General features: G+C 48.7%; 1 protein-coding gene across 2 annotated transcripts; it reads right to left on the reverse strand.

Annotated features, from left to right (window-relative positions):
• Positions 1-1,057: 1,057 nt before the first annotated feature.
• Positions 1,058-12,643, reverse strand: aldh5a1 (aldehyde dehydrogenase 5 family, member A1 (succinate-semialdehyde dehydrogenase)). 2 transcript variants are annotated; one of them, XM_034553973.1, is made up of 11 exons: positions 12,519-12,643; positions 12,195-12,434; positions 9,015-9,098; positions 8,768-8,938; positions 7,694-7,810; positions 7,473-7,616; positions 6,917-7,060; positions 6,686-6,844; positions 3,254-3,417; positions 2,798-2,856; positions 1,058-1,819 (listed from the first exon to the last, which is right to left on the reverse strand). In XM_034553973.1, the coding sequence occupies exons 2-11, from the start codon at positions 12,411-12,413 to the stop codon at positions 1,608-1,610; spliced, it is 1,473 nt and encodes a 490-aa protein (XP_034409864.1). In that variant the 5' UTR covers positions 12,414-12,434; positions 12,519-12,643; the 3' UTR covers positions 1,058-1,607. The 2 variants fall into 2 exon arrangements, with proteins under 2 accessions (XP_034409864.1, XP_034409863.1); XM_034553972.1 differs by having other exon boundaries at positions 12,195-12,628.
• Between the last annotated feature and the right edge of the window lie 4,295 nt (positions 12,644-16,938).

Consider the following 16,938-nt stretch of genomic DNA (forward strand, 5'->3'; position numbering starts at 1 on the left):
GGTTCTGATTGGTTCTCTGATTGGTTCTCTGATTGATTCTGTGATTGGTTCTCTGATTGGTTCTGTGATTGGTTCTCTGATTCTGTGATTGGTTCTGATTGATTCTGTGATTGGTTCTCTGATTGATTCTGTGATTGGTTCTGATTGATTCTGTGATTGGTTCTCTGATTGGTTCTGATTGGTTATCTGATTGATTCTGTGATTGGTTCTCTGATTGGTTCTGTGATTGGTTCTGATTGATTCTGTGATTGGTTCTCTGATTGGTTCTGATTGGTTATCTGATTGATTCTGTGATTGGTTCTCTGATTGGTTCTGTGATTGGTTCTCTTCTCACTCCCCAGAGATACAAACAGTTTGTAAAGCTTTCAGCATTGTGTTCTTTCATCCGGTGATTGTGACATAAAGACATTTATTCAAATTAAAGTCTTTGTGATTATTATTTAAAGTATCAGATATTTTGGGAATCGTCTTCCCTAAAACCACAGAGGAGATAGAGATTGGTCAAGGATGCAGTTTCACGCTGATATTATAAACCTGCCTCACTCCTAATGTCTCTCCTCTTCATCTGCAGGCTTCTCCTTTGTACCAACACACCTCTAATGGGACACATTGACAGCAGATCCCTGACAAGAGATCACGTTTGTTACAAATGTTTGGAAGCGTTTGGTTTGGTTGTTGATTCAATTCAATTTATTTAGTATCGCCCAAAATCTTAAATCTCATATCTCCCGCAGAGGCTCTTGAAGGTGTAACTATTTCACAATGGAAGAGCACATTGGAAGTTGACCTGCTTGTATTGAGTTACATCATTACATACATCACACAATAAAACCTGTTCTGCATGTGTTTTCATAATAAAATAGTTTTAAATTCATGTTTTCAAATGTAGAACTGACGGCCATAAAGCAGTTGACTGCTGGTTGTACTGGAACATGTAAATCAGGTGTGAGTCAAGGTGAAGCTGCAGAGCTCCGTCAAACTAATTGTCTCATGAAATAATAATAACCGATCAGGCCATATTTCACTGCTCGTTATGAGCCATAACAAAAACACACACTAAACATTACAATGTCCTCTTTAATATTCAATTAATACAAAATGATTTATTTCACATCAACTATGATTATGGTTTATTACAATCAAGAACAATCTACTGTACAAACAAATAACTCAGTATTACTCTATGAGTCAGCTTTGTGTCATAAAAACATTAATAGGGCTTTAGTTCAGTTCTCACTAAACTGTTAAGAGAGACAAAGGTCAGAGCAGGAGGTTTCTATTTCAACTGGAACTATTATAATAAAGTGTAATGTTACTATAGTAACCATCTGAACAGTGTAATGCTAAGCTACCTAGCTTCACCAACAACACAAGATGCTGCTCTTGATGTCTTTATAAGCATGATGTTATCTATGTTCTTATTTAATGAGGGCGTCTAGATATAGATATATCTAGATATCATATCTATATCTAGATATTTATAAAGACCACCAAACTACCAACCAGCTGTCTTTTATATGGACTTGATTCTGGGTTCATCTAACAGCTGAGACCTTCATGATGACCCTGACTCCCTTCATGACTGCGTAGTCCATCCTCATCCCGGTTCAGGGCTGGAGGCCTCCAAAGCACATGTACTTGACCTCCAGGTATTCGTTGATGCCGTACTTGCCGCCTTCGATGCCCAAACCGGACTGCTTGACTCCGCCGAACGTGGCCTCCGGGGTGGACAGGAGGCCCTCGTTGATGGCCACCATCCCCACCTCCAGCGCCTCCGTCACGCGCCAGATCTGACTGACGTCCTGCGAGAAGAAGTAACCTGAGGATGGAGAGCAACCGAGAGTTAGAATACATCATCATTTATAATTATAATATATAACAATATACTACATTATAATACATATAACAATAATAATAATATATGTAGGTGAAATAACGGCTCTATAGTTCTTGACCCTAACTATAGTTCTTGACCCTAACCCTCTCACTATAGTTCTTGACCCTAACCCTCTCACTATAGTTCTTGACCCTAACCCTCTCACTATAGTTCTTGACCCTAACCCTCTCACTATAGTTCTTGACCCTAACCCTCTCACTATAGTTCTTGACCCTAACCCCTCACTATAGTTCTTGACCCTAACCCTCTCACTATAGTTCTTGACCCTAACCCTCTCACTATAGTTCTTGACCCTAACCCTCTCACTATAGTTCTTGACCCTAACCCTCTCACTATAGTTATTGACCCTAACCCTCTCACTATAGTTATTGACCCTAACCCTCTCACTATAGTTCTTGACCCTAACCCCTCACTATAGTTCTTGACCCTAACCCTCTCACTATAGTTCTTGACCCTAACCCTCTCACTATAGTTCTTGACCCTAACCCTCTCACTATAGTTCTTGACCCTAACCCTCTCACTATAGTTCTTGACCCTAACCCTCACTATAGTTCTTGACCCTAACCCTCACTATAGTTATTGACCCTAACCCTCTCACTATAGTTATTGACCCTAACCCTCTCACTATAGTTCTTGACCCTAACCCTCTCACTATAGTTCTTGACCCTAACCCTCACTATAGTTATTGACCCTAACCCTCTCACTATAGTTATTGACCCTAACCCTCTCACTATAGTTCTTGACCCTAACCCTCTCACTATAGTTCTTGACCCTAACCCTCTCACTATAGTTCTTGACCCTAACCCTCACTATAGTTCTTGACCCTAACCCTCTCACTATAGTTCTTGACCCTAACCCTCTCACTATAGTTCTTGACCCTAACCTATGCAGGTCACTCACCTGCCAGCCCGACGCTGCTGGCGTTAGCGATAGCCAGAGCTTCTTCCTCCGTGTCGAACCTGGAGACCACAAACACAAACTTCTGGTTGGTCGTCTTCGGGAACACAAGCAGAAGCTCTCCTTGTTATCTCGTCACATAATATAATCAATAATAAAGTTTGTGTTTTTAAAACTCCCTTTTATTTCAATGCAGCTGCACAACAACTAGAGCAACAAAAACAACTTTTATTGAGGACGACAATAAAGGCCTAAAGTCCTATAATAAACGATCTGTATGAGACCATCTATGAGGAACTTTTGAAAGAATAGCATGAAAAGGTCACAGTATAGTAGGTCTTAAAATATGAAAAAGGTCATAAGATATGTATTAAAAGAAAGTCAAAAAGAAAATCCCTTTTATAGAAAGTCCTCAAACAAATGCCAGTATGTCGTAACAGGAATAGCACGCCAGGAGACCTGATGACGGGCAGCAGCGGGCCGAAGGTCTCCTCCTGGGTGCAGATCATGTCCGTGGTGACGCCGGCCAGCAGCGTGGGCTCCATGAAGGACCTCTCCAGACGCTTTCCTCCTCTCAGCACCGTGGCTCCCCGGGACACAGCATCCGAGATCTGGTGGACCACCTGAGAACCATACGAGTTCAAGAGCTTCAGCTGGGATGCTGGCTCAGGTGTATAGGTGGGGCTGGTTCAGGCGTATAGGTGGGGCTGGTTCAGGCGTATAGGTGGGGCTGGTTCAGGTGTATAGGTGGGGCTGGTTCAGACGTATAGGTGGGGCTGGTTCAGGCGTATAGGTGGGGCTGGTTCAGGCGTATAGGTGGGGCTGGTTCAGGCGTATAGGTGGGGCTGGTTCAGCCGTATAGGTGGGGCTGGTTCAGGCGTATAGGTGGGGCTGGTTCAGGCGTATAGGTGGGGCTGGTTCAGGCGTATAGGTGGGGCTGGTTCAGGCGTATAGGTGGGGCTGGTTCAGGCGTATAGGTGGGGCTGGTTCAGGCGTATAGGTGGGGCTGGTTCAGGCGTATAGGTGGGGCTGGTTCAGGCGTATAGGTGGGGCTGGTTTAGGCGTATAGGTGGGGCTGGTTTAGGCGTATAGGTGGGGCTGGTTTAGGCGTATAGGTGGGGCTGGTTCAGGCGTATAGGTGGGGCTGGTTCAGGCATATAGGTGGGGCTGGTATAGGCGTATAGGTGGGGCTGGTTTAGGTGTATAGGTGGGGCTGGTTCAGGCGTATAGGTGGGGCTGGTTTAGGTGTATAGGTGGGGCTGGTTCAGGTGTATAGGTGGGGCTGGTATAGGTGGGGCTGGTTTAGGCGTATAGGTGGGGCTGGTTCAGGCGTATAGGTGGGGCTGGTTCAGGTGTATAGGTGGGGCTGGTTCAGGCGTATAGGTGGGTCTGGTTCAGGCGTATAGGTGGGGCTGGTTCAGGCGTATAGGTGGGGCTGGTTCAGGCGTATAGGTGGGGCTGGTTTAGGCGTATAGGTGGGGCTGGTTCAGGCGTATAGGTGGGGCTGGTTTAGGTGTATAGGTGGAGCTGGTTTAGGTGTATAGGTGGGGCTGGTTTAGGTGTATAGGTGGGGCTGGTTCAGGTGTATAGGTGGGGCTGGTTCAGGCATATAGGTGGGGCTGGTTCAGGCGTATAGGTGGGGCAGGTTTAGGCGTATAGGTGGGGCTGGTTTAGGCGTATAGGTGGGGCTGGTTTAGGCGTATAGGTGGGGCTGGTTCAGGCGTATAGGTGGGGCTGGTATAGGCGTATAGGTGGGGCTGGTTCAGGTTTATAGGTGGGGCTGGTTCAGGCGTATAGGTGGGGCTGGTTTAGGTGTATAGGTGGGGCTGGTTCAGGTGTATAGGTGGGGCTGGTTCAGGCGTATAGGTGGGGCTGGTTTAGGTTTATAGGTGGGGCTGGTTTAGGTGTATAGGTGGGGCTGGTTCAGGTGTATAGGTGGGGCTGGTTCAGGCGTATAGGTGGGGCTGGTTTAGGTTTATAGGTGGGGCTGGTTCAGGTGTATAGGTGGGGCTGGTTTAGGTGTATAGGTGGGGCTGGTTCAGGTGTATAGGTGGGGCTGGTTTAGGTTTATAGGTGGGGCTGGTTCAGGCGTATAGGTGGGGCTGGTTTAGGTTTATAGGTGGGGCTGGTTCAGGTGTATAGGTGGGGCTGGTTCAGACGTATAGGTGGGGCTGGTTCAGGTGTATAGGTGGGGCTGGTATAGGTGGGGCTGGTTTAGGCGTATAGGTGGGGCTGGTTCAGGCGTATAGGTGGGGCTGGTTCAGGCGTATAGGTGGGGCTGGTTCAGGCGTATAGGTGGGGCTGGTTCAGGCGTATAGGTGGGGCTGGTTCAGGTGTATAGGTGGGGCTGGTTTAGGCGTATAGGTGGGGCTGGTTCAGGCGTATAGGTGGGGCTGGTTTAGGCGTATAGGTGGGGCTGGTTCAGGCGTATAGGTGGGGCTGGTTCAGGCGTATAGGTGGGGCTGGTTCAGGTGTATAGGTGGGGCTGGTTCAGGCGTATAGGTGGGTCTGGTTCAGACGTATAGGTGGGGCTGGTTCAGGCGTATAGGTGGGGCTGGTTTAGGCGTATAGGTGGGGCTGGTTTAGGTGTATAGGTGGAGCTGGTTTAGGTGTATAGGTGGGGCTGGTTCAGGCGTATAGGTGGGGCAGGTTTAGGCGTATAGGTGGGGCTGGTTTAGGCGTATAGGTGGGGCTGGTTCAGGCGTATAGGTGGGGCTGGTATAGGCGTATAGGTGGGGCTGGTTCAGGTTTATAGGTGGGGCTGGTTCAGGTGTATAGGTGGGGCTGGTTCAGGCGTATAGGTGGGGCTGGTTTAGGTTTATAGGTGGGGCTGGTTTAGGTGTATAGGTGGGGCTGGTTCAGGTGTATAGGTGGGGCTGGTTCAGGTGTATAGGTGGGGCTGGTTCAGGCGTATAGGTGGGGCTGGTTTAGGTTTATAGGTGGGGCTGGTTCAGGTGTATAGGTGGGGCTGGTTTAGGTGTATAGGTGGGGCTGGTTCAGGTGTATAGGTGGGGCTGGTTTAGGTTTATAGGTGGGGCTGGTTCAGGCGTATAGGTGGGGCTGGTTTAGGTTTATAGGTGGGGCTGGTTCAGGTGTATAGGTGGGGCTGGTTTAGGTGTATAGGTGGGGCTGGTTCAGGTGTATAGGTGGGGCTGGTTTAGGTTTATAGGTGGGGCTGGTTCAGGCGTATAGGTGGGGCTGGTTTAGGCGTATAGGTGGGGCTGGTTCAGGTTTATAGGTGGGGCTGGTTCAGGCGTATAGGTGGGGCTGGTTTAGGTGTATAGGTGGGGCTGGTTTAGGTGTATAGGTGGGGCTGGTTCAGGTGTATAGGTGGGGCTGGTTCAGGCGTATAGGTGGGGCTGGTTTAGGTTTATAGGTGGGGCTGGTTCAGGTGTATAGGTGGGGCTGGTTTAGGTTTATAGGTGGGGCTGGTTCAGGCGTATAGGTGGGGCTGGTTTAGGTTTATAGGTGGGGCTGGTTCAGGTGTATAGGTGGGGCTGGTTTAGGTGTATAGGTGGGGCTGGTTCAGGTGTATAGGTGGGGCTGGTTTAGGTTTATAGGTGGGGCTGGTTCAGGCGTATAGGTGGGGCTGGTTTAGGTTTATAGGTGGGGCTGGTTCAGGTGTATAGGTGGGGCTGGTTTAGGTGTATAGGTGGGGCTGGTTCAGGTGTATAGGTGGGGCTGGTTTAGGTGTATAGGTGGGGCTGGTTCAGGTGTATAGGTGGGGCTGGTTTAGGTGTATAGGTGGGGCTGGTTCAGGCGTATAGGTGGGGCTGATTCAGGTTCATAGTTAGTGATTTTAGATGGTATGAAGTAAATGTAATAAATCAATAAGCAGGCTAACCTTCTATAAGCTATAATAATAATAATAATAATAATAATAATAACAACCTTCTCTGCAGCTCTGGCGTTGATGAGCGGGCCCTGGGTGGTGCCGGGCTCTGAGCCGTGGCCCAGGACCAGCTGGGCGTCCATGGCTCGGCCCAGCTGGTCCATGAAGCGGTCGTGGATGCCGCTCTGCACCAGGAAGCGGTTGGAACACACGCACGTCTACGAGAAGAGGAGGAGATGGTCAAACCGCCACAGCTTCACGGCGAGCTTCATCCAGAACACTTGTGTCACCTGTCCGGAGTTCCTGAACTTGGAGGCCATGGCTCCACCCACCGCCTTGTCGACGTCAGCGCTGTCGAACACGATGAAGGGGGCGTGGCCTCCCAGCTCCATGGACGCCTTCTTCACAGTGTCAGCAGCCAGTTTCAGCAGCACCTGAGAGCAGAAGTAAATAAGTATAAATACACTATATATAAATAAATTATTGCACTGTTCTGTTGCTTTTATTTATATATAAAAGACCTAATGGAATGAACACTATATATTCTCTCACTCTCACTGTGTCGGGGTGCAGCCGAGCAGCGCGTGCTGCTCGGCTGCACCCCATAGGTGTTGCGCTAGCATGGGGCTGCACTACCTAACCAGGAAACACGGGATTAGAATCTCGCCCGTGTTTCCGTGTTCAGTGGAGGACTGCAGCCTGGCGGTGGGGGAGCTGGTCGGCCACGGCAGCATGAAGTCTGCTGCGCGGATGAACAAAGCCGTGGTCATCTTTCTGGAGAGCGCGAGTAAGGCCCCATCTTAGAGACCCCCAGCAGGGGGCAGCAGGCCGGATCTCGGGGCTCACCTTGCCAGTGGCGGTGGATCCAGTAAAGGAGATCTTGGCCACTAGGGGGTCGGTGCAGAGAACCTCCCCGACTGAGGCAGCCTTCTCTCTGGAGCACGGGACTACGTTAAAGACCCCCGCAGGGACCCCCGCCTGCTCCGCCAGCTGCAGAACAGGAAGTCATTGCTGTCATTCACAGGAAGGTAGAAGGTGAAGAAGAAGAAGATGTTCGGGGAGCCCACCTCAGCCAGAGCCAGAGCAGACAGTGGCGTGTCCTCGGCCGGTTTCACCACCACCGTGCAGCCGGCAGCCAGAGCGGCGGCCGCCTTCCTGGTGATCATCGCGCTGGGGAAGTTCCACTGTGGAGCAGCAGTAATAATAATAATAATAATAATAATAATAATAATAATAATAATAATAATAATAAAAGCTGCGAGCAGCGATGAACGGGCCCTCGCTCATCTGCGCCAGTCGGGGGCGCCGGCCCGCTTGGCCGAGAACGCAGGGCCGTCAGGCGGACGTTTTATCGTTTGTCATGCTGATTTTCTTACGCCGTTAGGTGGCGCTTTGACTGAGTGAAAATAAGCTTGTCGATATCTTCAGGCCGTGACTTGTAACAAGCACGACAAGTTTGGTGCAGATTCGAGCAAGTCCAGTTGAGCCAGTAGGTGGCGCTTTGAGAATGTGAACATATACATGCATCTCCACGTGAAGTCTAGACCAGGCAAAAATGAACCCTGGCCTGGATTCGAACACAGTTCTCCGCGTCACAAGGCGAATACATATACCACTACACCACCGATCTGATGAAAATTTGAGCCGTTTGCGTGTAAGGAGAAGACTTTATTGTCTAAAACTTTTTTTTAAGTAGGTGTTCCTATGACAATTTCAAATGTTTCTTCTTGTAAATGTGTTCAGACCTTGACTGGCATCATGCATGATTATTTTTGGAAGGATTGGTTTAGTTAAAGCAACAGTCTATAACATAACAGAACACTAATAATACTTATATGTATTAAACTAGGAGTCTTATTAGATTATTGTGTGCTTCTAAACAAGTTCATAAAGATCCAGCACTCATTTCCTGAAAGGTGCAAAAGTCTCAAACTAATCTCACTCTGGGTTCACCTTGAGTCCTAAGCTTGTTAGTTTAGCATGTTAGCTTAGCATTAGCCAACAGTCTGTAGTTCTGCAGCCATTCGGTCAGAAGGTGTTGGACACATTAACATGTTGAGGATTAATAAAGTTATGACAGTTCATCCCGTATAAGCAGGCGACATGTAGTCTCCTGACAAGCTTGTGATTGGCCGACTCACCGGTGTGATTATGGAGGCCACGCCCACAGGCTGTTTAAGGAGGAGGATCTTTCGGTCTTTGGCAGGCGACGGGACCAGGTCTCCATAAACCCGCCTCGCCTCCTCTGAGAACCACTCCAGGAAGGAGGCGGAGTACGCCACCTCCCCGAGAGACTCATGCATGGGTTTACCCTGCAAGACAGACGGGCAGTCAGACAGGCAGACGGTTTAGTCCTCTGGTCTGGGTTTTCTTCGACATGATACTCACACATTCAAACGTGATGAGTTTGGCCAGATCGTCTTTGTGCAGCATCAGCAGGTCGAACCATCTCCTCAACACGACGCTGCGCTCCTACAGGACGACCAATCACATGACGACCGATCACATGACTTCAGGGGTCAGCTGACTGAATCTTGTTGGTAGTCAAAGTTAAAATAATAATATGTTTCCTTAGTGAAAACCAAAGGAGAGCTTTGATCCATCTGTCTCATTAATGTCTAAGAGTGGAAAATATTAACCGAGAACAGGAAGTTATTTATATTGTTAATAATTTACATTGGAAGGCTGAATGCCCTGTTAGGACACGTTCAAACAGTGGGATCGGTGGTGGGAATGTTAAACCTGCCGCACTGGCTGTTCCGGTCCAAACGGTCAGTCATGTAGTTCCTCCCTGTGTGTTTCCTTCCTGTGAGCAGGTAGAACCGGGAGAGGATTGCAACTTGGAAGGGTCTAGGTTCTTCGGTTGTGTCTACTGGCCATGTGTCACTGCCTGGGAGTGAGATCAGGGTACCAGTAAAGATATTGAGGGATACAGGGGCTTTTAATTCATTCGTTGTGAGTTCTGTGCTGCCTCTCTCAAGAAACTAACACCGGGGAGTGCATTTTAATGCGGGGAATGGGTTTAAATATATTGCCTGTACCATTGCATAGGCTAAGGGCTCGACTGTGGTTTGGTTCAGGGCGAGGTGGCCATGGATGTACGTCCTGCATTGCCAATTAGAGGGGTGGATATCATTCTGGGAAACGACCTGGCTGGTAACCGTGTATGGGCTGACGGTCCGCCACCTCCTATAGTAACATATTTTCCCTCGGTTCCAAAGGTACCTGATGAGAATGCGCGGTCGTTCCCTGGTTTTTACAGCTTGTGCAGTTACCCGGGCTATGTGCCGTGGAGAGGCAGAACCTGAAGTTGAGCAGACGATCACAGATGAGTTTGGTTTTCTCTGTGTACACACCCAACTCTCTTTTGTCTGTTTCCCGCAGCGGCTTGGCGGCTGAGCAGCAGGCTGATCCTGCGCTTAGGGAGCTGTTCGACCAAGTGCTATCGAGGGTCGACGGGAAAAGTGCTGCAAAGGGTTCTCTTCTGCAAGATGATTTGTTGGTGAGGAATGGATGCCGCACGGGGAGAACTTCGTGGGTAACCCTGTTTTTCAGGTTGTGGTCCCATCAAAATTCCGGGAAGTGGTGCTGAGGACGTCACACGATCAATTTGGGCATATGGGGGTTCGAAAGACGTACCACTATGTTCTCAGGTATTTTTTTTGGCCTCGAATGAAGAGAGATGTGTTTTATTATATCAAAACATGTCATACATGTCAGATGACGGGTAAGCCTAACCAGACCATCAAGCTGGACTCCACTGGCCCCAATTCCCGCAGTTGCTCAGCCATTTGAGCATCTAATCATTGATTGTGTTGGTCCCGTTCAAAGTTTGGAAGTAACTATTTGCTTACAGTTATGTGTCAAAGTACAAGGTATCACGCTGCCTATCCGTTGCGCACCATTACAGCTAGATGTGTGGTTAAAGCTCTGACTCAGTTCATTTCCATCTTTGGAATTCCAAAGGTTGTTCAAAGTCACCAGGGTTCCAACTTTTCCTCCCATTTGTTTTCTCAAGTCTTGAAGCAGCGGGTGAAACATAATCAAGCTTGTCCATATCATGCTCAGAGCCAAAGTGTGATTTCACCAAACCCTTAAGTTTCTGTTGCGGGGCTATTGCGTTGAGTTAAATCAAGACTGGGAGGAGGGGCTTCCCTGGTTGCTGTTAGCTGCCAGAGAGGTTGTGCAGGAGAGCACTGGGTTTAGCCCGAACAAACTTATGTTTGGGCATGCAGTGCGCAGGCCACTTGCTGCATGATCCGGTTTCCCAACCTGAAGCCCCTCGAAATTTGATTGATCATGTTAGGCTGTCAGACCTGTGCTAATGGCAGGTACTGTGGGACGACAGTCGCTGGTTAATTTGACGGTACATGAGGATGATGGGGTGTTTTGCCCTGATGAAAGTCTGTTGCAGGGCCGGTTAAAGAATTCTGAAACGCTGGCTAACTTGGAGTCCTTGTTTGGGCACTTGGCAAAGGAGCATTTTACAGAGTTGACTGCTCTGATTAACAACACATTTGATAGAGCACGACATTGACGTGGGTGGGGCGCAGCCAATCCGCCAGCGTTTTTACCCGGTGTCGGAACAGAAACGCAGAGTAATGGAAAAAGAAATACAGTATATGCTTGACATTATTTATTTATATATATATATATATATATATATATATATATATATATATATATATATATATATATATATATATATATATATATCAAGAATCACATTTAAAATTCTTCTCCTCACCTACAAAGCCTTGATTGGTGATGCACCATCATATCTTAAGGAGCTTGTAGTACCATATTGCCCCACTAAAGAGCTGCGCTCACTAAATGCGGGGCTACTTGTGGTTCCTAGGGTCCTAAAAAGTAGGATGGGAGCCAGAGCCTTCAGTTATCAAGCTCCTCTTTTATGGAACCAGCTTCCACTTTCAGTCCTGGAGGCAGACACAGTCACCTCATTTAAGACTAGACTTAAGACTTTCCTCTTTGATAGTGCTTATAGTTAGGGCTGAATCAGGTTTGCCCTGGTCCAGCCCCTTGATATGCTGCTATTGGCTTAAGGCTGCTGGGGGATGTTTTAGGATACACTGAGCACCTATCTCCTCTTCTCTCTCTCCTTATGGATGAATTTACATCTCTCCATTGCACCTTATTAACTCTGCTTCCTCCCCGGAGTCGTTGTGACTTCACGTCTCATAGGGTCCATTGGACCTGGAGGTGTCTGATGCCATACACACACACGTATATATACATACATACATACATACATACATACATATATATATATATACATACATATATATATATATATATATATATATATATATATATATACACATTAGTTTCATATACGTTCATGCATCATGAAACTATTTATACCATTTAATTTAATGAGTGTGATGTTTGGTGAATTATGTGCAAGCCGAATTAAACTCTGGTTCCTTTTAGTTAATAAAATGTCGTGCACTGACACAGTCCTTGGTGTTTTCTAAAGGATTTGCAACATGGATGTTAAATGGATGTTTTTCGAATGGAGTCCGGTTGCCAGGAGAGAGGCGGACGTACCTTCGCGGTGCACCGCTTCCACGACTGAAACGCCCGGTGCGCCGCCTCCACAGCCCGCTTGGCCTCCGCGGGGCCACAGTCGGACACCCGGGCGATCTCCTCCCCGGTGGCCGGGTCCAGGACAGGGAACTCCGAGGCTGCGGAGACCCATCGGCCATCCACGTAGCCCCGCGTCCGGAGCAGCGGAGCGGAGACGTCCAGGCTGTAGTGCCTCTGCATGGCGGAGGGACCGGGCACGAACTGCCGGAGGAAGCAGCGAGTCCTCAGGACACAGAGCGAGGACATAGTGGACAGAACAGCCGTGTGTGTGTGTGGAGGTCTCACTGTGTGCAGCCTGGAGGACCTGCTTCTCCACGAAGCTCCGCAGCAGAACTCCGGCGGCTTTCTGTCGGTTTTAACCGGTCTGGAGGAAGAGGCGTGCACCACGTGACTCTACACAAGGGGCTGATGCGTTCAAGGTCCAACGGTCATACATTCACACCCGGACTGATACTTCAAAGGTCCGACGTTAATAACAGATAGAGCTGCTCTGGGGCAGTGGTTCTCCACTGGTCTGGGGCCGTGGTTCTCAACTAGTCTGGGGCAGTGGTTCTCTACTGGTCTGGGGCAGTGGTTCTCCACTGGTCTGGGGCAGTGGTTCTCCACTGGTCTGGGGCCGTGGTTCTCAACTAGTCTGGGGCAGTGGTTCTCCACTGGTCTGGGGCAGTGGTTCTCAACTAGTCTGGGGCCGTGGTTCTCAACTAGTCTGGGGCAGTGGTTCTCCACTGGTCTGGGGCCGTGGTTCTCCACTAGTCTGGGGCAGTGGTTCTCCACTGGTCTGGGGCCGTGGTTCTCCACTAGTCTGGGGCAGTGGTTCTCAACTAGTCTGGGGCAGTGGTTCTCCACTGGTCTGGGGCAGTGGTTCTCCACTGGTCTGGGGCAGTGGTTCTCAACTAGTCTGGAGCAGTGGTTCTCCACTGGTCTGGGGCCGTGGTTCTCCACTAGTCTGGGGCAGTGGTTCTCCTCTGGTCTGGGGCCGTGGTTCTCCACTAGTCTGGGGCAGTGGTTCTCAACTAGTCTGGGGCCGTGGTTCTCAACTAGTCTGGGGCAGTGGTTCTCCACTGGTCTGGGGCCGTGGTTCTCCACTAGTCTGGGGCAGTGGTTCTCCACTGGTCTGGGGCAGTGGTTCTCAACTAGTCTGGGGCAGTGGTTCTCCACTGGTCTGGGGCCGTGGTTCTCAACTAGTCTGGGGCAGTGGTTCTCCACTGGTCTGGGGCCGTGGTTCTCCACTAGTCTGGGGCAGTGGTTCTCCACTGGTCTGGGGCCGTGGTTCTCCACTAGTCTGGGGCAGTGGTTCTCAAATAGTCTGGGGCAGTGGTTCTCCACTGGTCTGGGGCAGTGGTTCTCCACTAGTCTGGGGCAGTGGTTCTCAAATAGTCTGGGGCAGTGGTTCTCCACTGGTCTGGGGCAGTGGTTCTCAACTAGTCTGGAGCAGTGGTTCTCCACTAGTCTGGAGCAGTGGTTCTCAACTAGTCTGGGGCAGTGGTTCTCAACTAGTCTGGGGCAGTGGTTCTCCACTAGTCTGGGGCAGTGGTTCTCAACTAGTCTGGGGCAGTGGTTCTCCACTAGTCTGGGGCCGTGATTCTCCACTGGTCTGGGGCAGTGGTTCTCAACTAGTCTGGGGCTGTGGTTCTCCACTGGTCTGGGGCCGTGGTTCTCCACTAGTCTCGGGCAGTGGTTCTCAACTAGTCTGGGGCAGTGGTTCTCCACTAGTCTGGGGCCGTGGTTCTCCACTGGTCTGGGGCCGTGGTTCTCAACTAGTCTGGGGCCGTGGTTCTCAACTAGTCTGGGGCAGTGGTTCTCCACTGGTCTGGGGCAGTGGTTCTTAACTAGTCTGGGGCAGTGGTTCTCCACTAGTCTGGGGCAGTGGTTCTCCACTGGTCTGGGGCAGTGGTTCTCCACTGGTCTGGGGCAGTGGTTCTTAACTAGTCTGGGGCAGTGGTTCTCCACTAGTCTGGGGCAGTGGTTCTCCACTGGTCTGGGGCAGTGGTTCTTAACTAGTCTGGGGCAGTCGTTCTCCACTAGTCTGGGGAAGTGGTTCTCCACTGGTCCGGCAGGGACCCCCCCCCATCACCTCTGAATGACAAGCCGAGACCCAAATCGAGGAACATGTTCACCTTGTCGTATGTATTTAATCTAAAGATGGTGCAGTTTGAACCTGAGGGTTCAGAATATCAGTCAATTACTTTACAGTCAATTAAAAACCACAAAGTGCATCTTAAGGACACGAGTAATACAACATGCATAACTATTCAGTAACTTCAGACTTTTTAAATACTCAATAGGGATTTCATGCACAAACATGAAATAAAACAGTCCAACTAGTGAGAAGTAGTTTAAGAAAGAGTGAAAAGATGTAACTTTAGCAGAGAATACTCACTCATTGGATCTATGACGCTGCACTATGGAAGCAATGTGTGGAGGAGCAATGTGTGGAGCAATGTGTGGAGGAGCAATGTAATGAGGAGCAATGTGTTGAGGAGCAATGTAATGAGGAGCAATGTGTTGAAGAGCAATGTAATGAGGAGCAATGTGTTAAGGAGAAATGTGTTGAGGAAAAGTATACAACATAAACTTCTGATGACCTCACCAGGAGATAAATACTCTATTCACCCTGTAACACTGATGTAGCCTCTGGTGTTAAAGACAGTACACATTGAACCCAATCCAGGTCTTGCCGTGGCCCGTCAACCCAGAGTCCAGATCAGGAAGCAGAAGCAGAGTTGTAGTCTTGTTAGAATGCATTGTAAGAGTAACGTACGCTCAGCATCCAACCAGCCTCTACTCTCTGCTACCCGCTCAAAAAGCAAGAAAAAGATATCTGGGTCTTGTTCACAAAACGGAGGAACCAACCTCAGATTAACGGCAACATCAAAATCCCGTGAAGATGCATGACCATCCCTCAGTCTCAACCTGCGCTCTACTAGTTCAAGTCTTTTAATGTCCACTTGCAAAAAAGATGCTTCTCATGTTCTCCTTCAATGCTCAGCAATTTTCACCAACTGATCCCGCGAACAACGTTCCAAGAACTCCTCCGATGGAGCTCTCACAAAGTCCTCAACACTAGCCATAACAACCCCAAAAAATATTTCTTACTCGCCTGAACAACCCAAATAGGTTTTTTTGACCTTCGCCAACCCGACAGCCACAGATCAAACGTTCCATAAACAGCCAAAACGTCACTGAAATCCCGTCCCGCTAACTGCCTAATAAGAGACTAGCTAAACTCCCCCTAGTCTTCAATTCAGTTTATTTTGTATAGCCCAATATCACAAATTACAAATTTGCCTCAGAGGGCTTTAGAATCTGTACACATACGACATCCCTGACCCATGACCTCACATTGGATGAGGAAAAACTCCCCAAAAATAACCTTTGACAGGGAAAAAAGGGAAGAAACCTTCAGGAGAGCAACAGAGGAGGATCCCTCTCCCCGGATGGACAGAAGAATAGATGTCATGTGACCAGATGAACAGAGTTACAGAGTTACATAAACACATTACATGAATATGACAATGTATGAATGGAACTCCAATCCATGAAACAGAAGGAGGTAGAGAGGAGGGGGGGCGGGGCATCAGCAGGGCCAATGGGAGGCCGGCTCACCAGCATCAGACACCTCCAGGTCCAATGGACCCTATGAGACGTGAAGTCACAACGACTCCGGGGAGGAAGCAGAGTTAATAAGGTGCAATGGAGAGATGTAAATTCATCCATAATTCATTTCAATTCAGTTTATTTTGTATAGCCCAATATCACAAATTACAAATTTGCCTCAGAGGGCTTTACAATCTGTACACATACGACATCCCTGTCCCAGGACCTCACATCGAATCAGGAAAAACTCCCCAAAAATAACCTTTGACAGGGAAAAAAGGGAAGAAACATAAGTAGAGAGAGAAGGGGAGATAGGCGCTCAGTGTATCCTAAAACATCCCCCAGCAGCCTATAAGCCTATAGCAGCATATCAAGGGGCTCGACCAGGGCAAACCTGATTCAGCCCTAACTATAAGCACTATTAAAGAGGAAAGTCTTAAGTCTATTCTTAAATGAGGTGACTGTGTCTGCCTCCCGGACTGAAAGTGGAAGCCGAGTAAAATAACTTCAGTTTTGTCTGAGTTTAACATCAGGAAGTTGCAGGTCATCCATGTTTTTATGTCTTTAAGACATTCTTGAATTTTAGCGAGCTGGTTGGTCTCCTCTGGTTTGATCCATAGATATAATTGAGTATCATCTGCATAGCAATGAAAGTGTATGGGGTGTTTCCTGATAATGTTGCCCATTATATTATTGCATATATAAGGTAAATAAAATTGGTCCAGGCACAGAACCTTGTGGATGTTAGGATTCCTGTCTGATGTTAGTGTTGGCTCCCCTTTTTGTTCCCCTCCTGTCTGGTTTATTGTTATGTGCTTAATGTTTTGCTTTTGTCAGTCTACAGTCCCCACCTCCGGTTTCCGCCCACTACCACGCCCCTCTCCTTTGGCTCAGCTGGGACTCGTTGCCCTAAGTGCTGCCAGCTGTTTTAAGGACCATGGCATTCCCTGGCGGGTTGTCAGATCATTCCGGTCACCAGTCTGGTTCCTTACTGCATGTTGGGAACACCAGGTCTCTACCGATCCCGTTGATATCAAGGACTAGAGTTCGGTTGAGTTGCCCTCCCGGCTCCAGCAAGGGAACACTCGCTTCTGATCAGCTGGACTAT

The sequence above is a fragment of the Cyclopterus lumpus genome, chromosome 16 (assembly GCF_009769545.1).
Source record: "Cyclopterus lumpus isolate fCycLum1 chromosome 16, fCycLum1.pri, whole genome shotgun sequence".
Taxonomy (NCBI): domain Eukaryota; kingdom Metazoa; phylum Chordata; class Actinopteri; order Perciformes; family Cyclopteridae; genus Cyclopterus; species Cyclopterus lumpus.